The following is a 27,500-nucleotide window of genomic DNA, read 5'->3' on the forward strand; positions in this document are numbered from 1 at the left end:
TCCAAACTTAATAATATAAATTTTTTTTAAAAAAAATAAACGAATTAATGATCTTATGTAATAAAATTTCTTTCTTTTATTATGATTTTTAAATATACCCGGGCCAGTCTGGGTCTGAAATTTTTTTTAAATAAAAATATAGGGGGGAGTGCCATATATTTTAAAACCAAATATTTTAAATCGCCATTATTATTAGCTATAAACTATAAAAATTATAAATAATTTATCTTTAAAAAAAATCAGGGCCGAGCCAAGCGAGTTTCTGTATTTTATAGTGTTGTTAAACGGCTCGTTTTGAGCCGATCTTTAATAACGGCTAACACATTACTTCATCCAGGAAAATATTACCCAAGTCCTGAAGATTTTGCTAACAGAAGGAACAAAGGTCTAGACATATATTATATAGAAATCTTGAGGCTTGGGCATTATTTTTCTGGTTAAAATATTGAGTTAACCGTTTGTAAAAATCGGCTCAAAACGAGCCGTTTAGCAACGCTAGTATTTTATAATAAACATCATTTGAATACGATAAAAATTTAAACATTCAAGATATTTGGTAAGGTTAAATGAAAAAGTTAATTTATATGAAATCACAATATTATCGAAATAAACGATAAAAGGTATACACAAAATGATTTAGTATTTTAGTTTAAATAGCTTTTAAATATATATCAAAATTTGGTGGCCTTATTAAAATTCATCGAAAAATCGTAAGATCCTGTCAGATATTTTATGGATAAATTGTCAAGCCAGGAAAAAAAATATCCACGAATTTTTCGGCCCGGTCCGCTATTTGATAAGCCCGACCCGTTATATTTTTTTAAAGATTTCTCTCTCAGCCCCTACCCTGACGTTTTTATTTATGTTTATAAATTCGGTCACCCAATTTTTTTTTAAATATTATTGTAAATTATGTAAGTGAATATTATAAAAATTTCAAATTCTATCACCAAAGTCCAGATACTTAAGGAACAAAACAAATACTAATCATAAAATATCTCCAGTCTAAGTAAAAAAAAAATACCACAATAAGACAGTAATATATATTTTATTGACTATATCATGATTACAAATAGTTATATACTCGACTTGAATCATAAATTTGTTTATTTGAAATAATTAAATATTATTTAATCTAATTCAAATATATATATATATATATATGTACAAATATTTTATAACGGGTAAAAATAATATAAATTTTCCTAAAATAGAATCCATCCATTTATAATGTCTAGATTTTTCTAATTAGTAATTAATAATTGATAAATATTCTAAAGCGATGGCATGCATTTCATTCGTTTAAAACACTCTTGTTCCAACCATTTGCGATGGTTAGGATGAGCGATATTGATGAGTTCGTAAGATCTTTGCCTAAGATTTTTCCCGAATAGGTAGGCGCACCCATATTCCGTGACCACATAATGCACATGGGCTCGACTCGTGACAACACCCGCGCCTTTTATAGATTAACATTTATTAAATTTACAAATCATCTTGTTCATCTGTAGCTACATTTAAATATAAATTTTGATTTCTTGAAATATAATATAAACCTTCCTTTAAAAAGGGGACAATTTTTGATTCCCCGTTTTTGGTAGTTGAAGTTAACGCGATTATCGGCTTGCCACGACCATCTTCTCCCAATCCTGCACCTCTTATAAAATCGACTTGGCCACCAACACCTAATATATTATCAAATACATTAAATTAAAAAAAAAAATTACATTCAACAAGAACGGCAATTAAATGAAATCCTTAATCAAATAATTACTTCGGGCCGGGCCCAATATTTTATTGATGTTACGACCTGCCCGGTATCGAGCCTACAGGTATAAATATAATAACGGTTAATAAAAATGATAAATTTGTTAGTGAAGCGTTTTTTTTAAAGCATCGATATATTTTAGTAAGCTTAATTCTTTCTTTATCTGTTCACCATATCTCCAGATAATTAGCCAATTGGGATTTTGACAGTTTAATTAGAGACCTGCAGCGGTACCATTTGCGCGGACCGACCAGGGCTTTATATTTTCAGGCCCAGTTCGGGTTTTTTAAAATGGCGATTTAAAATTATTTACGGCCCGGCAAGGGTATTTTTTAAAAAAATTAAAATTTGGGCTAAGGGTCGGTCCTGCAGATCTCTGGGTTTGAATAACGTTTTTATTATCGTTATACATTCATATAGCATATCGCCGGAAGAATTATATTCGACGTAGAGTTTCGGAGGGCAGGTGGCAACATATCAAAATAGAGGGCCCTGACCCGTCATTCAAAAAAAAATATAGACGTTATATAATCCTTTTATATTCTTCCTTCCCTTTTTATTGCCTTTAATATCGCAATTATAAAATGAATTTTTTGGGGACCAATAAGAAAAGGTTTTATATAAAATCACGTGGTGAAAAATGAATGCTTTAGTAATTCATTTTTCTATATTATATCTAAGTGAATTAAAGGTCCCCAAAATCCATAAATAGGGTAAGCATTAAAAATATATGATTTATATGTCTTATAAAAGGAACGAATCGGTATTTGTATCAATTTAAACCGGAATAAATTTTGGATCCTATAGAATCGGAAACGACTTGCCCAGTGATATCTATTTCGATGCACGAATTTATCGCGGTCATTTTTGGGTTAAGAGCTATTAATCTTGGATCATTGACGAATCCGATATCGCATAAAACTACATTGTTTTTAAATTATTAGATAATATATTTAAAACAAAAACAAAAAATTACATTTAAAAAATATTCTTTGGGAGAGCACCTTTTTAATATATGAAAGATTCCAAAAAATTAATTAAAATCTTCAAAACAATCAACTCTTGGATCCTTATTTTACAGGGTATATTTAATTTAAATAACTAATTTTTTTTAATGCGTGTATGCTTTACGCAACCCTTTAATGAATGAATGAATGAATACTCAGTTTAGGGTTAGTAGAGTAATGTCATTGACTCTAACCTATAAACAGCAAATAACCATGTCTTCCCAAAATACGGGGGTTTCGGTCGAAAAACAGAGAACCGATTATTTATACAACTACGAAACTTAAAGATGTTTGAACTGAAACATTAGACCTGCAGAGGTACCATTTGCATAGCCCGGCCAGGGCAATTTTTTTAAAAAAAATTTAGGCCCGGCCCTTGTATCCAGGCCGGGTTTGGGGTTGAGCCTGCAGGATATATTTCTTTCTTGGAACTTTAATAGAATCGAATCAATATATCAAAATTTTCGACACTGTATTTTATATATATATATTTTAACTCAAATTAAATTTTTAAAAATAATTTATTACACTTAAATATGGAAATAGTTAGATGGATTAAATCAATTTAAAAGTGTTCAGAATTAATATATGGTTTAGAATCATTATTTAATTCTTTTTTTTTAAAGTATCTTAAAATTTGTATCTATAAAAAAAAATATTTTTATCATCATCTCGATATTTATATTTTGATCAAAATTTGTATCGCAATATTTTCAAGACAATTGTTTATTTTGAAATAAGATAATAATAATTACCCACAAAATGATTGTCGTTTAAAAAATCGAATATTTTTTTGGTCCCTATAACAAAACTGCCCAATATTTTGCCGGTTCTAAACTTTTTATGGGCGTTAGTTATAACGCCTTCATTTATCAGAGGAAGAATGCCATCGCTAAACATCTCGGAGTGAATGCCCAAATCTTTATGATTATGCAGTTGGCTTAGTACGGCGTCTGGTATGGATCCTATACCTAGAGTAAATTTTTTTAGTTGCAAAGAAGAATCTCAAATACTGTAGAATTAAAGAGCTTATAGTATAGCTATATATAAAATTTACGTTACCCATTTGCAATGTTGCCCCATCTTCGACTAGATTTTGGGCGATTATTCTTCCTATCGCGGTTTCTTTGGGCGACGGTGCTTTAGCTTTCAACTCGGGAAGCGGGAAATTATCCTCCGTTATGGCATGAAAATGGGACATGTGTATTACGCTGTCACCAAAAGTTCTCGGCATCTGAGGATTTATTAAGCCTCGATATTTCATTTTTTTATTTTAGCATAATTAAAGAAAGACTTAAACATGTGAGATATTAGTATAAATGTTTGCCTAGTATTTAATAATCGTAAAATTATGAGCTATCTTTAACAACAATCTCTTATTTATAGGTAAACTATCGCAATAACTTGTAAATCACGCAATTAAAAAACCTATAATTTTCTTGGCGTTCAAAATGGCGGCTCTCGCAATATCGACACTCGGTCCCAGGGTGCAGAAACCGTTTTTATCGGGTGGGCTCACTTGAATCAGGGCCACATCCAAGGTCAAAACCTTTCTCTTGAATAAAAGAGGAATCTCGCTCAAAAATATAGGCACGTAATCTGCCATCCCATCTTGAACACATTTCCTAACGTTCGAACCGACGAAGAGAGAATTATCCCTAAATATACCTATTTTTAGCGATAATTGAATGAATAAAAAAAATTTTTTTTATCATTTTTAATCTTGCGTTTATAATTAAGACGACTCAACCATAATAAACATGTGATAAGCTTAGGTCAAATTATGAGCATTAATTTTAATCTTGGGTATTTGAACTATTCCAACAAACAAAAGGATTTAAAAATCTTGAATTAATTCCGCATTAATTGATATTTTAATTTATTATAAATTAATTAGGGATGTATCGATATTTTATCGGATCGGGCCGATATTTTATCCAATCGGATCGGTTCGAGCGGATATTTCATCTTTTTTAAAAAAATCGGTTATCGGCGAATATTATAAAATTATCCTATCCGATAAAATGGCGTGTTATATTCCTTAAAAAAATAATTATTTCGAATTTGATAATATATGTTATTATGGTAGTAAATAGATTATTGTTATTATATAAATAAGTGAATTAGTTTATCAATAAAAAATATAATATATCTAAATTAACCTTACCTTATGGTATACGTTATATTATAGATGTTGTATATAATTGTAAAAGTATACGAGATGAGTTGATGTAAGGTTGAAATGATGCAAAAATCGCTTCTTGAGCCCAATTTTTGAAAACGGCTAGCTCATTGCTTAAACCTAGAGATTTTGCTAATAGATGTCCAAACTCTTTGTGCCATCTATGAGCAAAATCTTCACGTTTTTGCATCATTTTCAAAGATCGACTCAAAATGGGAACGATTTTGCAACATATGCATTAAAAATTAAAAAACGATTAGTAAGTTTTACGGAATACAGAAAATCAGATATGATGTCAGATCGGTAATTGGCAGATGTCAATTTAATATCGGCAAATATCAGATCAGACCAATCTCCAAAAAGTGGTATCAATACACCCCTAAAATTATTAATTTTTTAAAAAAACCGCGATATTCTGGTTTAACGTGTTCAGCTGGACCTTCGGTATGTATGTGAATAACCTCAACATTTTCAATCTTATTTTCTTTCCCAAATCTAGCCATAGCCGTTACTAAAGGAAATGGCGTAGCAGCGCCTCCATGCAAAAAAACTCTATCATCTAAAAAATATATATTAAAATCGTAATATAGGTATGAAAACATTAAAAAAACACAAAGTCAATAAATAGGTTAATTAAAGATGAAAACACATTAAGAATATTTTAAATTGTTGTTATAGATATGGTAAAAAAAAAGTAGTGGCCACTTCAAAACAAGGGAATTTAGAAAGAATACAAAAACAAATTTGAAGGGGACCTCCCATAATTGGGTTAGGTAAAACATACATTATCTTATAATGAGAATATTGAAACCCAGCAGATAAAAATAATATTAGATTATGTTAAAAGATTACATGTATTTTATTATTATTTAAATACTTTATTTTGTTTATTACTTTTTTGTGAAAAAAATGATTATTTATCACAAAATTTAAATCATACTCAATTTGATTAAATTAAAAAATATTTCCCAACCTTTTATCATTTACTGATTCTTTCTAAGAATAAACATAATTTCCCAACCTGACCTTCAGGTTTGAGATTTTGTTCTTTTTCAGTAAGCTCTAAATATATTTTTTGTAAAAAAATTGGTTATAAACTTTTAATGATTAAATACTTGATTTAATACATGACACAGCTTCCAGTGCTGTTTGATACAATGGGATGCGACCAGGTATAGGATAGATTGGTTCAGATGAGAACTCTTTTTCATCGCTAGGGTTTAAATTTTGTTTACTTGTCATCATGTGATTTCTGGTGATTATTTTTGGGCACATTACATACCAATATAACAATCTTTTTGGGACCATATTTATCTTAGCAAATTTCACGTAAAATTTAAATATTTGAATAATTTGATATGCATTATCTACCAGATAGTATGATATGACAGCATCACACATAATAATACAGCTGTCTTATATCAAGCTGTTAAATATCGGACTTTGTACATTTCAGCTCTATAATATATCTACGATAACGAATAATTATTAGTCATATAATATATCAATATACTATTTTTGTTATAATAATCTTAAATGATTATGTTATTTTAAAATCAGAAATAATATTATTTAGTATTGTAAAAAGTAAAAGGTAATGACCTATATAATTGAAGTTGACAACGAGAAGAAAAATATCGTTATTACAAAAGAATATTTGTTTTTTTGCCAGTGTTCATGGTAATTTGATCTGACAGATATCTTTAATGCAAGTTTACATAAGTAGGTAAGAAATGGTGGCAGAGTAGGACTTATAAAAAAATTTGGGGGTAAGGACTAGAAAGCATAGAAAAAAAGACTGGAGGTTGGAGGTGGAAATTTATTGGGGGAGTATAAATTATATATAGGATAAAATAGAGTATAATCATTGCTATAAAATTTTATTTAATACTATTGTGTTGTGATATTGTATATGTAAATTTAACTTTTTGTATATTTACCTGAAGAATTTACTTGTTTAAAGTTTTTTTTTTCTAGATAATTTTATTATGATATTAGAATCAGCGACATTCGCCTTTACAATTTCAGGGGGCTTTTTTTAAATTTAATTACCATGCCTTTTCGCCTTTTCCTAAAGATTTTTCCAAGGTCTAAATAAGTATAAGTAATTTATATATAAAAAGTAAGTAGACGGTTGATAATCCTCCTATTATATATAATTGGTTATAAAATATTAGATAAAATGCCATTTTTACAGACATATTTGACAGTTATTATGGAATATATTACAGTTAATATTTTGATAAACTTTCTAATCAATGCTGATAAAAAAATATAAGTAACAATTTGTATTCAATTTGAAAAAGAGTCCACCCATAGCCGGGGCACCATGAAGTAAAGCGCTTGGAACTAATATAAAACATTGTTCTAAATATTCACTTTATTACTTTTTTTTATCGTTTATATAATATTTTTACAAACTAAAATTAGAATATAAAATTCAAAGGTTAAGTTATAAAACGAAAAGTAAAACTAAAATAAAAATATAATTTGAATAAGTTATTAATGAATGCGCGTTACATTATAAACATATACTATTTAATAACCAAATATATAAAATTTTAATTTATTAATTCCTATAATTTAACACAATTCTATAACGCCGTCTAAATATCTTATTATTCTCGAAATAGATTTAATCCTTATTAGACTTCTTTTTTTCTCCTCTTTTTTACATGTTTTTAGGAAAAATTTTTCTTCTTTGAAAAACAGTTTTTAGATAAATTTTTAATACGAGTATATTTTCGATATTATTACAATCTACTATTATTTTAAGAAATAATATAAAAATTAGAGGTGGTGATACAATAACATATAAAATCTTGATTTCCTATCCCTCTGGTCTTTATTTTCTAGTTAATAAATGTTCATTTCTAATATGGCATCCTCGCCGTGTAAATAAAATAAGGCATCAATATATTTGCATAATTATTTCTTCTAAAGATTTTTAGTGTTTTTGTTTTATCAATTTATCTAACATAATATATTCTGATATGAATTTACATTAAGAGTATCATGGCTATGACTGCAATTTAACCATGATCTATTATTTGTGTAGCTATGTAATTTAGAATTATTAATCATGGTGCTCAGCTGCTGAGAGCATTTGATCGCATAATTTATATTAGCAATAATGGTTAACTGTCTAGTCGTTTATATATTATTAAATGGTAAATAATCTTTTATAAATTTAATATCTCACAATAATTTTCTTGATTACCTATCTAGCTTCCATAATGTCATATAGGCCTAACCACCATATAGTTTTATGATTTGGATTAGTCTTTTATATTTTCTTCTTCAAGAATTATTGATTTAGTTAGGCCTACAAATTTTTCCTTATTAATCAATTCTATAAAACATTATCTAAAAAATGATCGCCTATTTTTAATAAAGACCCCGCTAGTAGTATTGATCATGCTGTCGTAGTTTAATGACCTTTTGTCAATGTAGGTTCCCTAAGAATTATGCTTGTGTCGTTTTTAAAAACCATTATCAATTGAAGTTAACCTTAAAATTTTCTTTTATATCCGGAATCGAAAATATTTACTATTGTAATAAATGGATAAATTTTTTTTGTATTAAAAAAAAAATATTATCTCTTGTATTGTTTTACTTTCATTATTTTTATGCATAATAAATGACAAAATATGAAATTTACAATAATTGTTCAAAGTGTGAATTTCAATTAAAAAAGTATATAATATAAAACTAGGCCGAAGCTCGAGCAAGCCCCTATAATTTTCTTTTTAGTTGACCTCAGATTGTAAAGGTTAGTGACACCCATGGAGGGTCTCCTTTTGATATCTGATTTTTTCTAAAATTTATTTTTTTATATTAGCCTTATATAATTCTGGGCCTTCAGTATTTTTTCTGTATTCTATGCGTTAAAGTATTTTTTTTCCATCTTATCGGGCAAGTTAAAATTCTAAGCGATTAAATAGTGGCATTTTTTTTTAATGAATATAAATAAATCATCTTTTTAATATTATAAAAGATTATTATTTTGGTTTCATGACAATTCAGCTAAACCTTTATAGTGAAACACTATATCGCAAATGGATTTTATGGCGAAACTTTTATCGCGAATCCACATTAACGAATACTGTTCCGAAAATACAGTATCGAAAATTTTTGAAAACATCTTTTTCGCCAAACATTTAAATATTGAATACATTACAACGAAACATTTCACGTGAAGTCATTATCTCGAAACCCAAATCGTGAAGAAAATATAGCGAAAACTTTTTTGCGAAACATATATAGAGAGGATATTATAGCTAGTTTAATAACACGAGGTCAATATCGCAATAAATGTTAATAATGACTATTTTATTTTTAAAAATTTATTTTTTTATGATCATATTAATCGAATAATATATTTTTTTTAAAAAATAAGCAAGATTTATTCAATGATGAAGGTTTTAATTTTCTTTAACCTTAATAAATTTATATTATAATTAATGAACTTAGTTTTGGTCTATAAAATTTATTTATCGGAATATAATTTTATGGCTATCCTGTCTTATGCATTTCCTCAAAGTCTTGTTAAGAATGGCGACAAGGAATTCGGGTTTATTAATATATTTAATCATTGACTTCATCAGTTAAACCTTGATCTTGATCGGCAAAATTAATATCTGAGTTGCGCCAATATTTATTTTCTGATGATTACTTCATATTTATAAATTCATCAATCAGTTTTGCCAGTCATTATCCTGAGAAAGACTTATTCTAAATAAAAACTATAACATTACTAAGTAGACTATCTATATCGAATTTTGAATGGCGATTCAAAAAAATAAATTAGATCTGAGTGAAATAAGGGATATCCACAATTTAAAAATTTTTTAATCTGATGAGTTTACGATCTTTATATATTTTTTTTTCCTGTTTATCTAGATATAAATAGGTATATTTACATAAAATTTAATAGGAATCTGAAACTAATATTTAGAAGCAGTCATAAGCAAAAATTTGCCAAACTTAGGCAAGCACTAATTCTAAAGCTTAAGTCAATATATAATGTTTGACTAATAGTTACAATATATGTAGATTAAGTGCTTCGCTTCGACATATATTATTCATTTTTTTTTCTCCTAAATACACAGAATTAAAACTACTAATATCGTTTAGCCTTTTTATTTACATATATTTTGTGGTTCAAATATAAGTGACAAAACGAAAAATAGTATGGATTAGTGATCTGCATCGGGTTTAATTTTTCGAGCCCTACCCGACCCGAAATTTTTTTTAAAAAAGTTTTTCCGACCCGGCCCGAACCCGTACAGAAATTAATTTTTATTATTACTCAAAATAAAAGACATAATGTTATATGGCGTCTAATTCTATAAATAAAATCTTATATTTTTATTTTACATAAAAAATTCAATATAAAATTGATAAATCTAAATATATATAATAAAATTTACAAGGGCCCGGGCCGGGTACTGGCCCAGCCTACTTTCTCAGATCTCTAGTTGGGTTATGCTGATATGTCTCATTTACAGCGAAGTTTGGTAGGCAGTCACATCTAATTGGTCTTGCTTTCACAGTAAGATTATTTTATTTAAGGGGAATAATGAAACCAAATCTCCTATTTTGGTATATGTATATCAATTTCACTTATTCTTTTTTACTAGGGAAACAAGATATAGGTGAGAGGCTTAGAAAGCAATCCCTTTTTTTTTGTCTCATCAAGATCAAATAGATAGTAGCTCGTAATAGACTTATTATTGTTGATTACCTACCAAATCACAAACCCTAGGCTCCTTTATATTTAGAGGGTAGACTAAACTATATAAAAAACTATAATATGTAATGCATCGATAATTAACACTAAAAACAGGAAGACAAATCAGATATTGGAGTCAGAAAGCTACACCTTGAGCAAAATGTGATCGAAAGACAGAAAACAAGTTATTTATATTTTTGTTGTCGATAAAACGTAATTGATAGATTTGATCATTTACCCTAAACTCACTGGTATAAATTTCCGACTATGATAAAATGCATGTATTACAGCCTTGCCTCTTACATTAAGCCTGATCATTAATGTTGCTTATAGCAAATATTTTTTTACAACTGCTTTATCAAAAATATTAATATGAGAAATGGGGATAGGCATCTAAAGGAGATAGGCCAAGGGTAGAATAAATTTATAGAGAGGGGGGGGGGGGGAAATTATCAATTAAATTTAAATAGATGAAATAGGGCAAAATATATTACTGTAAAAATTTATTTAATACTATAATTATTGCCTATTATAATAGACATATATTGCTAAGCATCTACCAAATACGTATATAAGAAATCATATTCATTATTTTTCAAATAAAAAAACTCTTGAAGTTAGTCTTGTATAACATACGGTAGGTAATATCTAAGTAACATTGGATAGAAGATAACCCTGATATATAAACATACATAAAAAGGATAAAACTTTTTGTAGATAGTATTATTTTTTTTAAACTTAGTTTCCAATTCCATACATCATCACATCTCCCAATTTCCTAAACCTTTTTTTTTAATGTTTTTGTTATACACTTCCTCATATTTCAAAATATATCACTGGCTTACCACCGTGGATCAGTATTATATTATATTTAAATCTTTTCTTTTGTAACCCTAAAACGGCTTTAAGGAGGAAATTACAAATCTCTTCTCTAAATGTAAATAAAATTAGGAATAAGTTAGCAGTCCTCCTAAGATTGTTAACAGATATGGGCAACTAGGAAGCACAGAGTCAGGAAAGCACAATGGCCACTTTCAATGACTACATTATTGTAAGCTCGGGGGTCACCAGAAATAGTTGGTTAGGCGCTGCATTTCTAATCAATAAGAAATTAATGAAATATATAAATAAATACACATATAGTAAGGGGAGGAGGGTGTATGCATTAGAGAATTTGATTTAATGATTGGCTGTCCCTATTCCAAACATTATGAACTGCCTAATTTATCATCAGGAGATGGCCTAATGTCAGATGGGTTTAATTTCAGTAAACATGTCTTTAGATAAATGCTTATAATTTAACAGTTTACATGTGTCTACTATATTCATTTCTAAAAAAAAAATGTTAATGTCGAAATCGGTTGATCTTTGCCGAGACAAAAAAAAATGTTCTAAACAACGAATCATGTTTTCATAGCAACCGGAAATTGTAAATTTTTTCTTAAAGATTAACCGGAAAAGGAAGGGGTTTTTTTGCTATTTTATAAAAAAAAAATATTAGTGGAATATTATATTAGTTTTTTTTTTAAAACTTGTTTCGCGAATTTAAACATGTTTTAATTTTTTAATTAAGGAAAAATCAATTTTTTTTTTGTTATTTATTGAACATACTCCAAAAGAGGGCGGTAAGGGGGGGGGTGGAAATAAGGTAAGAATAAGATAAAATTATTCTTTCTTTTTAAAAACAGCTGATTCTCTATAAAAATTTAGGATCCATGCGATTAGAGGACTCATTCCTAAAATTAGGATCATGTTCGGTTTTTTCTTTTTAAAAAAATTAAGAGGATATACAAAGATCAATATTTTAAGCTAATTCTTCATAATATATTTTTTTTTCTTTTTAGCTTTCACCTTTTTCTGGTCTGGTGGTAAGCTCTTTCAATATCTCTCTCCCCCCACTCCACTTTATTACCCTCATGCTATCTCTTTTTATCTAATTTATATTTCTTATATCCCACCGAAAGTATTCTTATCGATTCCATTTGGATCTTCCACCGGAGTATCGCTATCGAGGCCATTGTATCTTGATCTCACACCCGAAGTATCGACAATAATATAGGATAATTATAATCTTTTAAAAATAAAACCTTTTAAATCAATTTTTATTATTTTTTCCGCAATATATTCGCGTTTTTTCTCTCTCTAATCTTTCAATTTTTATAATAATATTATCTCTTGATTATTTTCAGGTAAAAAAAATAATATAATTAAATTAAAACTATTTAGTGTATTGAGGAAAAACCAATGACATATTATAATACCTAGACTGACATTCATTCATTAAAATGCATTTTTATGCGTCGTTAAAAGCAAATCAGCTGGACCCGCCATTTTGGTAACAACATATAGTAATTATTCTCGTGTTAAAAACTACTATTTCCGGTAATTCTTTAATAAAGTTTACATAAGATATATGTATGAATAAAATTAGGGCTCTCGTTTAAAAAAATTTTTTTTTAAATAATGATTAGTGTAACAAAGATGGCGTCTCCAGCTGATTTGCATTGATGTACACTTTTAATGAATGAATCGTCAGGTCTAGGTACTAATTTTTTTTTTAGGTAGTTTACAATCATATCATTTGGAAATAACATTTATTTAATAAAATTTACTCGATTTTAATTATTATTATTTGATAGCAGCCCAAATCCTCCTAATTTATCTAAATTACACCCTATACTTTTTATTTATTTATTTCAATTTTATAATTGCGTAATTATCAAATTTATCTAATTTTTTAAAAAAAATTATAAAATAGAATTTACTTATTTGGAAGTTGCAATTTTTAAATATTATTCAAAAAATTTTGAATTATTTATCTCAAAGATTTTTCAGAGGTGCCAATTGCACGACCCGACCCGGCTCGGATAACTTAAAAAAAACAAATTATTTTTCCTTCTCTTCTCTTCTCTTCTCTTCTCTTCTCTTCTCTTCTCTTCTCTTCTCTCTCTCTTCTCTTCTCTTCTCTTCTCTTCTCTTCTCTTCTCTTCTCTTCTCTTCTCTTCTCTACTTTATAATTAGTGTGATTTGGTTATTATATGAAATTGTTTTTAGAACTAATTTCTTTTTTTTCTTATAGAATTCATGTAATTTTTTGATTAAAAGTATAAAACTTTAATATCTCTAAATTAATAAAGTTAATAATTTACCTCGTATAATAGGGTATATAATATTAAAAAAAACTTGAAATTTTGTGATTAGACTAAAAAAAATTAACATTATTATAATTATTAGTTGAAAAATTCAAAAAACTATTTTACTTTGTTGCGTGTTTTCTAATGAGAGATCTAAATAGTTTTGAAAATGGAAATAGGGAATATGAGAGGTCAAATGAATCTGAATATATTATTCTGATACAATTAATTATTATATTATATATGACAATAATCGAGTTTATTAAAATTTTATACAAAAAAATTAATATTAAAGGAGATGAAATAACAAAATGAATATCTTAAGGTAAGAAACTTTTAGATGGCGTTTCCCCTATAAATTTTATCGAAGGGCTTACATGGTCAGTCTATGCAATTTCATCTAAAACTAGATGTGCTAGGTAATAAAGGCTTAAGCTGTATGTGGGTACGTCTTATTTCCAAGCAGTCATCTGTCTATCTATTTATATAGTTTCCCAGCCTAAAAAAAGTCTTTTGTTTTATTTTTGTACCTCAAAAAATATTTAATTAACAAATATTATAAAGTACAATTAAAAACAAACCGAAATAAGTAAAGTTGTCGAAAAAATAAAACGAATCCAAGACACGGCCTTAAATGCTTGTTTAATTTTCTGAAGCTTGTAAAGGTTTTTATTATAGTATGATTGGTAATAAGTAATATGATATTATAATAATTATAAATTAAATAATATAGCTAAATCAATAATCATTTTATGCAACGATTTTTTAAAATTCAATTAAAACTTAGAAAAATTTGTTATGTTAAACGCTAATAGTAGACTAATTATTTTAAATTAAATTTTTTTTATTATCATCATTACTAATATAATCTCAAAAAAGTATTGATAAAATTACTATTTGGTTTTTTAAATAAAATTATGAAGTGGTATTGTATTATTTTATTTTTTTTCCATTAATTTATATTTGGAATATTATATTATAGTTAAAATTTTATAACCTAATATTAAGTATTTAAAAAATTTACATTATATTATAAATAAAATAATATTCTAAAGATTAAATGGTAGAATCCTATCTATCAAAGTAAGATTATCATAATTTCTATATAATAAGAAATAATTTAGAGATTATTTTTTTTTAAAGATTTTAAAGGGTTGAACTTGCTAAAAATATTGTAATTTCAATTTTTATATTGTATAGTAACGACTTTTTCTGATAAATTAAATGTATAGATGTAATTTTACAATTTGGACAATGGCAAATAATTTAATGGATTGGGCTGTGATTTGAAGATTTCTACTTCTTAATATTTAAGAATAGATTAACAATTGGAGTTTAATATTTTTTGATGTGTGCAGCCATAAATAAAACCCTAACCCTTAACCCTAACTCTAACCTTAACCCCAAAAAAAATTATTAGTGGCTATGGATGGCCATGAATTTTAAAACCGCTACAACTATGGATATTGAGGGATATAAATTAGTGATCTGCATCAGGCTTAATCTCTCAAGCCCGACCCGGCCCGAAAATTTTTTAAAAATGTTTTGCCGGCCCGGCCCGAACCCGATTCCTTCTAAAAAATAGGCCCGGCCCGAAACCCGTTCGGGCCGGATACGGGCAGGGGCTACTTTTGCAGATCTCAAAAATGAATAAAAAAAATAATAAAATTACACAGCTATAAATATTTTATAAATAGCTTAGCCCTCCCTTACTTAAAATCCGTATTTTTTAAAATTTACAAAAGTTATATATATATTTATATATATATATATATTTTTAACTAAATGAGCCATAAAAATTATTTTTTTAAATATGAAATACAAATATATATTTTTTTTTATAATAATATATATTTTCAAATCCAATAATGTTTTCAATTTTTCAAAAATGGCTTATAACACATTATAGCTAATAGGATTAATTTGTGTTTTTCAATTTTTTTCCGATAAAGTTTGTTTGCAAATTGACAATTTTGAAATATTTTATTTGTATCATATTTTAATAAGTGAACAATAGATGAGGGTGACACGTTCATGTATGACAATTCTAATAAATAAGAAGGATCAATAAAATTGAGGATGAAAATAGGCGAGTCATCATAGCCTCTTCTCTTCTCTTCTCTTCTCTTCTCTTCTCTTCTCTTCTCTTCTCTTCTCTTAACTACTAATAACTAATATATGGTAAATTACACATTGAAGCAGAAGCCAGACCGACTCTTTTTAAAAAAAAATTTTTTAAATTGCATCCAGTAATCAGTAGAAAATTATTTAATAATAAAGCATTTAGTATTCATTTACTCTATTATTTATAAATTTCTTTTGGTATAACATTTGGCAAATTACAAATAAGCCAAGTTTTAAAAATTCATTTTTTTGAAAAAAAATATTCTTATGATTCTACCTAGTCCAATTTCGTCCTATCAGATTAGGCCAGATTACTTCAGAACACCTATATCTAAATTTTAAATATTAGACATTTTGAAAATTTAAATATTGGCTATTTGGTACACATTAGAGGTCTGCAAAAGCGAACCCGGCCCGATAAATTTTTTATCAAGCGTGACCCGAACCGTTAATAATTTTTTTGCCAGTTTCGCCGGCATCACATCTTTAATATCTATATCTAATTTTTTTTCCCCTAATGCCAATTAAGGCTCTTATATCTCTCCTTTATTGCTATCTATATCTACAATGACCGTTTTATAGATCAAAATTTGCATCTGTGCTATATTCTGTATTTGTAATTATTGTTTCGTACCCAATTACATATAATTATAACTAGACTGACGATGCAATCGTAATAATCACTTGAAAGCGTTGCTGAATGCAAATCATCTGGACCCGCCATTTTTGGTCACCCATATAGTAATTATTCTCATGCTAAAAATTACTACTAAATTGATAACTTGCTTCCCTTATTATCTCGATGATCAGGCAATTCTTTAATAAAGTTAACATCAGAGGAATAAATTGGCCTCTCGTTTAAAATTTTTTAATAATAATATGGGTATAAAAATGGCTTCCCCAGCTATTTTTCGTTGTCGTACATTTTAAATGAAGGCATCATTAGTCTAGTTAATATTATATGTCATGGATCGTACCTTTAATATTTTTTGTGAATTTACTGTATTATCAATAGATTTAGTAATTTAATTTAGTCCTAAAAAAATGTAAAGCAATAAGCGTATTCTAATTTATTTACAAATTATCAATCAATATATTAACTTGAAATTCAAAAATATATCAAAATTTTAATTTCAGGGGAGCTTATTAAAGATTTTAAGAAAAATTCGAGATTTTCCAATCATAAAATCCTTTGTGCACTAGACTTTCGGGATGAGCCGGAATTAGTTCCATCTCTAATTACACATTTGATTATAATTAGAAGATAAATTTTAATTTTTTTTTGAAAAAATAGATAATTTAGAAAATGCTTGATCATATTATGATAAAACCAAAAATATGTAATCTTCTTATTAATTTAAGTTATAAGGAATTCTTCAAAGTATTCGTTCTTCTAAACGAAGCGATTATGTAGAGATCTTGTTGTAAGCCCAAAAAAAACATTTTTAAAAAACAAATTTTAATTTGAAAAATCATTTAGAATCGAACCCTAAGCAAGGCTAATCGGAAAAGAAGTAATGATAAACAATTCTTTCTTTCTTTCTTTCTTTCTTTCTTTCTTTCTTTCTTTATTTCTTTCTTTCTTTCTTTCTTTCTTTCTTTCTTTCTTTCTTTCTTTCTTTCTTTCTTTCTTTCTTTCTTTCTTTCTTTCTTTCTTTCTTTCTTTCTTTCTTTCTTTCTTTCTTTCTTTCTTTCTTTCTTTCTTTCTTTCTTTCTTTCTTTCTTTCTTTCTTTCTTTCTTTCTTTCTTATTACTTATTATATAAAAGTTAATCTTCTCGAATTATAATATATTTGTTTCGTATTAAAGTCGAGATAGAATAATTATTAGGTTAGGCTCGTGTTTAAATTGAAACTGATATTAACATGAAGTTGATATGAAAAAAAAATGAAATTTAAATCTGAAGATGAAGATGATACGAAAATTATATTAATTTATTTTATGTAATATATAAAAACATTTTAAATCAAAATCAAAAAAAAAACCTACAATTATTATTCCACAGTACAGTGTGATTCAAATAGATATCACATTTTTCCTTATAGGGGTGACCAGAGTTAGGTGCCATTGTTGCCAAAATCATCATAAGCTCCGAAAATAATGCTTATAAATATTTAATTTTTTTTTTCCAAAAAGTTTTAGTAAAAGTCATTTTTTGAATCTAGAAAGTTTGAACCCTTGTTTTCGGATCATCGAGGGAGTTAGTCGCATCTAGGCCTTCATGATACAAAAAAAATTATTCTTTAGATTATCATATAAAAATATAATGTTATAATATTATTTTTATAATTATAAACGAATAAAATGTCATTTTTTTTTGAAGATGGATCCATGTGCTCAACCTTTGCATAGCTGCATTGCCAATCTTCAAAATTATGAAAATTTTTATAGTCTTGTTTACATATAACACAAACATCTTTTATTAGTTTTATAACAATGGGATAAATATATAAATAATAATATTATGATTTTTTGTTACTAACAGATAAACCATAAAATGTTTTAGTATATAATTAGATATTCACCCATTTGATTTTCCTTCTCATCATCATACATTTGGTTTATTATCTTGACCTATCTTTGAATAGTGTCAGCCATTTTAAATAGCCATTTTAAATTCTTTATAATGTCTTAAAAAATTTGTAGTAGCTACACGTAATAAAATAAATAATAAATTCATTCATATATAACGTCATTTGATTTAGAACCAAAATAATATCCTGATAACTAAAATATTTTTATCTATTAAAACTTAATAATATGAATCATATTATATTGTGAATTACAAATATATATGGAAATCTTGGTTTACTTGATATAATTTATTATAAATAATTGATCTTATTATCAGGCTAATATATATATATGATAAATACAATGTTCATATCTGATTGATTAAATATAATTTGAATTTGAATTTAATCAAATAATATGTCAATCATAATATATATATCACAATATATATATGAAGTTTTTAGTTTGCAAGATATTTATTTAGGTCTGATATAATACTAAAATTAAAATGTATTAACAACATACATTTAACACTTACATATCAATCTGAAAGTTTCCTAAATAATAAAATAGAGTTTTATTGTAATTTTTACCTCAAAAACTTGTCATAACAGATAAAAATATAAATAGCTAAATATATATAAATTATTTTCTTCCCCAAATATGGATATTATAGAGTTATATTTTAGAATAAAATTTTAATTTGTAATAATTTTTTTTTATATATATCAGTTTAAGAAAAAAAAGATTGATACAAATGTATATTTTTATAAAAAGAAAAAATCATTTAAGAAAAATATATCAAATGGCGAAGTCAGGCCATGTTTTAAATATTTGATAATTAGATCTAATTATAGATACGGAGATTTTCTGCTTGAGTTTGTAAAATGGAGAAAGGTATGATTTTTTTTATTGATTTGTATATTGTTTTGAATAGATCTAAAGCCGCTTGTCCAAAAGAGCACATTGATGTAGCTGCTATAGGAAAAGTGGTTACCACACATTAGGTGTGTGTGTATTTTATATTTTTTAGAGATTCTGCTCTGTTAAGGTGATCATGGGAATTATTAGATGGAGCCATGGGATCAATGCAGACAAAATCCGCTAAACCAACTAGTCCCTTTAGCCTTAACCCTGATCTCCCCTAATGTGTTCAAAAGACAATCTATAATATTAAATAAATGTATTATACACTCGGCCCTCAAACCCTCTCTAGCAGAACAATATTGAATAATAGTCATTCACATTAAAATTCCTATTAAGTATGCTTACAAACATTGACTGTAAAATCGCAATGTATAATGAATATTTTATCAACAAATTAATGGAGTTTTTAATATCGTGTATATAAAATGTAATTTAGAAAGGTGCAAAAAATTAAAATTTATTTAATAAAAAAATCCTTTTAAATTTTTTTTGTTTTTTATGATTTCTAAGTTTGGGGATAGACAGTGATAAAATAAGTTACAAATTATTATATAAAATTTTCGACTTAAAAATATTCAAATTTATTATTTTATTTATATGACTATTCCAGGCAATACAAAGAAAGAATTGAGAAAATCATATTTACCTATGTACTAGCCGCGTTCATAGCCTTGGGTATCATCGGAAATATCTTTTACTTTGTGTGCATAAACAGGATTACAATTAAAAAGTCTCATGCATACATATACATTCGCAGTCTAATTATAACCGATTTCAGCGTTTGTCTGACTCTGACAATTTGGCCAATATATTTTTATTCTAATTCGGGAAATTTAATTTCCGATAAATATAACATAATATTAATGGGAAAATATATCGTACCCGTACAAGATTCATTTATGCATTTTAGTAACTTATTGAGAGTACTAATTTCGCTGGATAGGGTCATCGCTTTGACGTTGCCTGTATTTTACAATAAACGGATGCAAAGTAAAATAAAATATATTTTGATAATAACTGCCATAATTAGCGTGGTTAACGCGTTACCCAACGCCTATACCTTTAAAATAGTAAAGTACCGAGGGGAGCTAAAAGAGTTTACAGCCTGCAATCAAGCTTTAAACTACACGCTAAACGATATACCATCATACATTAATTCAACAACGAGATATATGACTAATTACTATGTCATGTGTTTAAATAAAGATCCCTGGTTTAAAACATTCGGAGTCGCCAACTATATAACCATGTTCGCTTTACCCGTCATTATCATAGTGATAGCAAATACAACTGTAATAGTATTGTCGGTTAGATATTACCGAAAACGGCTAAAAATATCTAATAAAAGCACTTCAGAAGATGCGAAAACAACATTGAGTAATAAAACGAATCTTAATTTAAAAAAGATAGATAAAACAATAAATTATCAAGTGCCGATTAGAAATCTTGGTGATTCGGGTAGAATCACATCGCCAAACGTTAGAGATAACAAGGTATCCCCAAATGTATCTACAATAGAAACAACCACGAAAGACGATATCAATAGAAAGATTCAGAGAAATCGCGAATTTAGAATAACGCTAAGTATGATGGCACTGAGCACGCAATTCGTAATATGCATGTTACCGTTGATATTGTTGGTATTTAAATATCAATTCGCGTGGAATGACGATATAACAGATTTTAGAGTATTTTGGTTCCAATCATTAGCGCACATATTAAAATTATCTAATTATTGTTTGAGTGTGTACATATATTTGTTGTACGATCGTGCCGTTGTAGAGAAGATTAAGAAATATATGATATAAATAGTTATTTAGTCTTATAACAAATAATGAACATGCGTTTCTTTAATTTATGTTGCAAAAAAAAAATTGTACTTGTAAATTGTTTGGAAATATTATATTAAATCCTATAGCTGACATCGAAAATTCGTTAAAAAAATTTAATTTATATTATATTTTAGTTGATTATAAACGCAAATTATCCCTAATTTGTATATATTCACTTTTGATTTAATTTGGTATTAAAATATAACAATATATGATATAATTTTATAATTTCCTCAAGATTTGGCCAAATATCTAAACTTCGATATTAGCGCAACAATAATTATATCCATTTTAAATATAAATTTTTAGATTTATTTATTTCTAGGTATTTAATATAACGCAGATACTCTATAATTGTCTTTTTAAATGTTCATCTTATGTTCTTTTATCATCTTGCTGCATGATTTTCTATCTGAACACTTTTTTTTCTAGATCACATCTAACTCTATATTCTTTCATATTAAATGTGTCCTTTATAGTTTTGGTATCGTTCACCATGAATTCATAAGAAAATTCAATTTCATCATTGCAAGGCTATTTTTTTTTCCCGCAAGTTTCAAAGCTTTATAAAACGTTTGGATCCATTACTGTATAAAGCAGACGTTAATTCATTCCCTCAAGTTTTTACTATTTAATTCAACAGCCGTATATTCAATTTATTTTATTATTTTGGTCACCACTGAGACCAGCTAGGTCCCAATCCTACAATATTTGACAACATTTCCAATAAATTTCTCACGGGTTCCCAAAATAATACTACTCAAAAAGCAAAATGAGAACGTACGATCACAATCAGTGTCACAAAATTTATGTCGTTATAAATTAAGGATTTTAGCCACCATTAGTACCCCATCAACTAGTCATCCAAATCAATGGAGATTGCAACCCACACCCACAAATCGCATTCACCTCCAAAGCTACCCTCATGACAAAATTTTTCTTTGATTTTTCTAAATTCTACTCGACATATATAATATTAATTTCTCACTTTTCTTAATTCTTTAACTCCTGTTATTCTTGGACATCTCATTTCCAATTCAATAAATATCTGTTTTAATCATGAGAATGAATCCAATAAGGCAATTCCCTCGTTTTGTACTTTTCTATACAGGTATCAAAGAAATTGGAAAGTTTATGCCTAATACAAACTTCCGCTAGTTACCTGTTTAATAGATGATGTAATACTCAGTAACCAGGTTGCAAAGGCACTATGCATCATAAATTATCACTCCCAAATAATAGAAATTTCTCTCAAATCTATCCAATTTTACCCTAAAATATAGTAGAACTAATTTCTAACTAAGCTCGGCTCCATATTTGGCGGTTTAGATTCTATCAACAACTTCTTCTCTAATGCCTTATTTTCCTTATTTCAATTTAAAAACATAGTTAAATATCTTCCTCCTCATAAAGTTTTTCCATTTAAAAACTTTACCATATTTCTAAGGTCCTTCATCCCTTTCGATCCATTTCCAATTTCAAAGAAATTATCAACATTTCCGTAAAATCTTAAGCCGAAAAGGTCCATCTCAGAGTTTTAATCATAACTTATGGCTAAAAGCATAACTTTTATGCAAACCTGAGGGCACCGGTTTACCATCAGCTTTCTTTTTCTATTAGCGTGTTCATCGCCTCCAATCTCTCAGTCGAATCTTATATTTATAGGATATCCCCTTTCTCTGACCTCTTGTTAGTTCAAGCGCAGATCATATGTGACAATTCGTCCGCAATTAGAAAAACACTCAATGACCTTACTCGTATTTCATTGGAATGCTCCACTTAGCATAGGCTTTATTGCGTACTTAAAATTGAGCCTTCATGTTGACATCGTCACAGTTTTTCACCATCTGAAACTACGAAATTGTTTTAAACAAAACATTGCAAAAATACAGTGTTAACAACAAACATTGTCCCAGTGCATGTTTTTGACGAGGTCATTTCCCTAGTACAGCAACTGCAATGGCCGACTTAAATTGGGAGCATTCCCTCTAGACTCCAGCAAACCGTTAATTTTAGGGACAGACAAAAAGTCCAGAAAGTTTTCTGCGATTTCCATTTATAAGGTGAAATAAGAAAGGTATTTCTCCGCGCCACAAGATAGTGCTCATTCCTTATTTAATTTTAAATGTGAAAAGCTGAATTTAATTTTTTTTTTTGAAAAAGTGTGGATTTGCACGAAGTATCAACCAGTATATAATTAGAAAATAAATTTATACCTTTAATTTTTATAGGAAAAAAAAATAATCGCGAAATTCACTTTTCAAAACCTCATATTTATATCGAAAAAAAAATAAAATATGATATTAAAAAAAAAAATTATAACAAAAAGTTATATTTTATATTTATCATATTATAAAAAAATACTAGGTGACCTAAATGGGTGTCCATATTGAAAATAAAATTAAATATCAAAACAAAACTATCTATGTATTAGGTATTTACACAACAAAATGGTCGATAAAAAGAGAATGGGGAGGGGGGGGGGGTAATCAAAAATAAGATATTTTGTATAATGTAGCGCGGGTGTTTATGAAGAACATTATGTTTTAGGTTATATCAAATAAAATACTCTTACGAAATAGAAATATGTTTTAAAAAGGAGAGAAAGAGATGCAACATACTGAAAGAAACGTGTAAACACAACATTCCATTTACCTACACGGGGTTAAATGGGGTAGTGAAATGGGTGGATAACCACCTCAGAAGGGATACTAATATAATCTAGTTATACAAATAGACTAAACAAATTTACGGGCACTTAATAATTAAAGTCATAGGAGTATTCCCAGGAAGTTCAAAAAAATGGTGAGAAAAAACCGCCTTGCGTTTTGCCGAGGAAACACGCACTGTATTGTTATCCGCGATGTACAATCTATTCAACATATGGTTAGCTTCGGATTTAAGACTTCACCTGGGATTGATTCAATGCCCCATCTAAACAAATTGCCGATGTTGCTAAATCTCGGATAGTAACCAAATGTAGTTCCATCGATATCTCTTACACTTCGCACCCATTGCTTACTCTTCTACTCTAACCTCTTTTGATAGCAAATCTCATTTTTTCTTTAGAGAATTGGAGAGATATAGACCAGCAAAAAAAGAGTAATAAACCTAAATAATTATTTTTCTTGGGATATAAAAGTCTTGCTACCACAATTATTTCGCTCTAACTATCTAAGATTACTATCGAATTATTCATATAAAAATATAACAATAATTGTTTTAGTTAGCTAAAAGGAATGCAATACTATTATACAGAATCCTATCAATACATTTTTTTAAAAAACTATTTTATAATTATTTTGTACAATTTTTTCATATACCTTCAAAATAGAATATAAGGATTACTATAGAATATTGTGGAAAGAACGTTCATAAAAAAAACAATAAAATTTTGGCTTCTGTTGGAATGGGCTTTGCCCACCTTGAACATTGTGAGAAGTGTTTAATATCTTAACAATTTATAGTTAAACTTCTATTTAATAGAGAAATTTTGTCGGTTCGGGGTGACAATCATGCGAAGGTTAGAAAACTATTGAACATCATGACAACCAGAAAATTGGTGACATGAGCCAAGATTGAAAATATTAAAGAAAATTATTAATATTGAATATAAATCAGAAAGAGAGCTCTGCCATGGAAGGTGAAGAACTAATTTATAGAATTTAATATTACATGATTCACGAATTTGACCATTTTGACCTGTCAAACATCTGTCAATTCTATTGGAAAGAAAATTGAGTCAACATGATTTAATAAAAAGTAGTGTTCGGATGAAAAATAATGACAAGATGATAAGAGGCTTTCAGATGAGGTAATAAGCTTTAAAAAAGACAATCCATAGAAAAAAAATATAATTATAGAATATCTGCCATTTATAAAATTTTCTCGAATATTAAATAAATAAGATTTTATTCGAAAAGGTACAATTATAAATATTGTGGCTAATATTGTGAAAACTTCTATTTTGTAGTACTTTTTTAAAAAAAACGGCATAAAAATATTTATACACATATTTTGTACATGAAACCTCAAGATTTTATATATAATAGATGCTAAAAAATGTTTGAGTAATTAACATATCAGGGAGGCTATAAAATTTAAATCTTATACATTGTTATATTTTGATATCAAGTTAAATCTAACATGTGAAAAAGGAGCATTATATACAAAAAATAGTGACATTAAATTTGTGCTTGAATTATTTTCTTTGTGATAATGTTCCAAACATTTGCAAAAAAAACAAATTTTTTTACAACATGTGTATTCATTTAAACGTATAAATTTGATAACCAATATTTATATGGGAAAAAAAAAAATTTAAATAGCTATTCATATCATATATTTTTTAATTTTTTCTACAACGGCTCGATCGTATAACAAGTAAATGTAAACACTCAAACAATAATTAGATAATTTCAATATGTGCGCTACTGCTTGAAACCAAAATATTTTGTAATCCATTATATCGTAATTCCACACAAAATGGTATTTAAATACTAACAATATCAACGGTAGCATGCATATTACGAATTGTGTGCTCAGTGCCATCATACTCAGCGTTATCTTAAATTCACGATTTCTCTGAATCCTTCTATTGATATAATCTTTTGAGTTTGTTTCTATTGTAGTTAGATTTGGAGACACCTTATTATCTCTAACGACGTTTAGCGATTGGATTCTACCCGAATCACCAAGATTTCTAATCGGCACTTGATAATTTATCGTTTTAACTATCCTTTTTAAATTAAGACTCATTTTATTACCTAACGTTGTCTTCGCATCCTCTGAAATGTTTATATTAGATTTTTTTAGGCGTTTTCGGTAATACCTAATCGATAATACTATAACAGTTGTATTTGCTATCACTATGATGATGACCGGTAAAGCAAACATGGTTATATAGTTGGCGACTCCGAATGTTTTAAACCAGGCATCTGAATTTAAACACATGACATAGTAATTGATCATATATCTCGTCGTTGAATTAATATAGGATGGTATATCGTTTAGCGTATAATTTAAAGCTTGATTGCAGACCGTATGTAATTCTTTTAGCTCCCCTTGGTACCCAACTATTTTAAAAATGTACGCGTTAGGTAACGCGTTAACCGCGCTAATTATGGCAGTTATTATCAATAAATATTTTATCTTAGTTCTCATTTGTTTATTGTAAAATACGGGTAAGGCCAAAGCGACAACCCTATCCAGAGAAATCAGTACTCTCAATAAATTACTAAAATGCATAAACGAATCTCGTACAGGCACGATATATTTTCCCATTAACACTATGTTATATCTATCAGAATTGAAATTTTGCCAATTGGAATAAAAATAAGTCGGCCAAATTATCAACATCACACATACGCTGAAATCGGTTATGATTAGACTGCGAATATATATGTACGTATGAGATTTTCTGATTGTGATCCTGTTAATGCACACAAAGTAAAAAATATTTCCGATGATACCCAAGGCTATAAATGCGGCTACTACATACGTAAATAAGATTTTCTCGATTCTTTCTTTGTATTGCCTGAACAAATTCATAAATTTTGAAGAAAAAATAATAATTAAAAAATTCAAGGAAGATAAATTATACAATATTTGCATTTTATGTTTAATAGGTTGTCTATATTTAGAGGATATTGACGTTATCGGAATCCCCCAAAAAATATCTTAGAAAACATAATATCTCAATATAGATTTCATTTACTATATCTTCCTCATCTACAAAAAAATACACTAGTCTTTTCTCTTTCAGTATAATACTTATTTTAATATAAAAATAGGCTTTTTTTTACTAACACGGGCCACAAATTTACATATTTGAACATAAACAAATAATTGTGGATATATATTTTATAATTCGGCGATAAAAAAAAAATTTTACCCTTTAGTTGTGGATACAACAGAGCTACGCTAGATTTCCCTCATTTTCCATCTGGCTGGAAATTAAAAGTGTTACATAATATGTAATACAATGACTTTTATTTTTTAATATTACTCAATTCATATTACTTTTTAAATTGTTAATATGAGTTCAGCAATTGGTTTACATTTTATAAAAAAAGATATATTTTTTTTATATATATAAAGCTCACGAGAAAATTACTTTTTCATCAGTTAATTTTACATTACATTTAAATTTAGTTAATTTTATATAATATTAAAACTGTTTTTATTACTTGATTCTTATATTGAAATTGAGCTTAATTCCAAGACCGACGTTTCTAATATTCTATTTTAAACAAGACTTTTCCCCGCTTGTCTTTATA

The 27,500-nt window shown here is 27.7% G+C and overlaps 1 protein-coding gene across 2 annotated transcripts; it reads right to left on the minus strand.

Annotated features, from left to right (window-relative positions):
• Positions 1-1,176: 1,176 nt before the first annotated feature.
• Positions 1,177-6,314, minus strand: LOC135926289 (4-hydroxybutyrate coenzyme A transferase-like). 2 transcript variants are annotated; one of them, XM_065462095.1, is made up of 8 exons: positions 6,073-6,314; positions 5,364-5,516; positions 4,204-4,443; positions 3,838-4,026; positions 3,531-3,746; positions 2,552-2,689; positions 1,557-1,685; positions 1,177-1,459 (listed from the first exon to the last, which is right to left on the minus strand). In XM_065462095.1, the coding sequence occupies exons 1-8, from the start codon at positions 6,263-6,265 to the stop codon at positions 1,275-1,277; spliced, it is 1,443 nt and encodes a 480-aa protein (XP_065318167.1). In that variant the 5' UTR covers positions 6,266-6,314; the 3' UTR covers positions 1,177-1,274. The 2 variants fall into 2 exon arrangements, with proteins under 2 accessions (XP_065318167.1, XP_065318168.1); XM_065462096.1 differs by lacking the exon at positions 6,073-6,314 and adding an exon at positions 5,931-6,012.
• Positions 6,315-27,500: the final 21,186 nt, after the last annotated feature.

This window comes from Gordionus sp. m RMFG-2023, chromosome 3 (genome assembly GCF_954871325.1).
Source record: "Gordionus sp. m RMFG-2023 chromosome 3, tfGorSpeb1-WG-v2, whole genome shotgun sequence".
Taxonomy (NCBI): domain Eukaryota; kingdom Metazoa; phylum Nematomorpha; class Gordioida; order Chordodea; family Parachordodidae; genus Gordionus; species Gordionus sp. m RMFG-2023.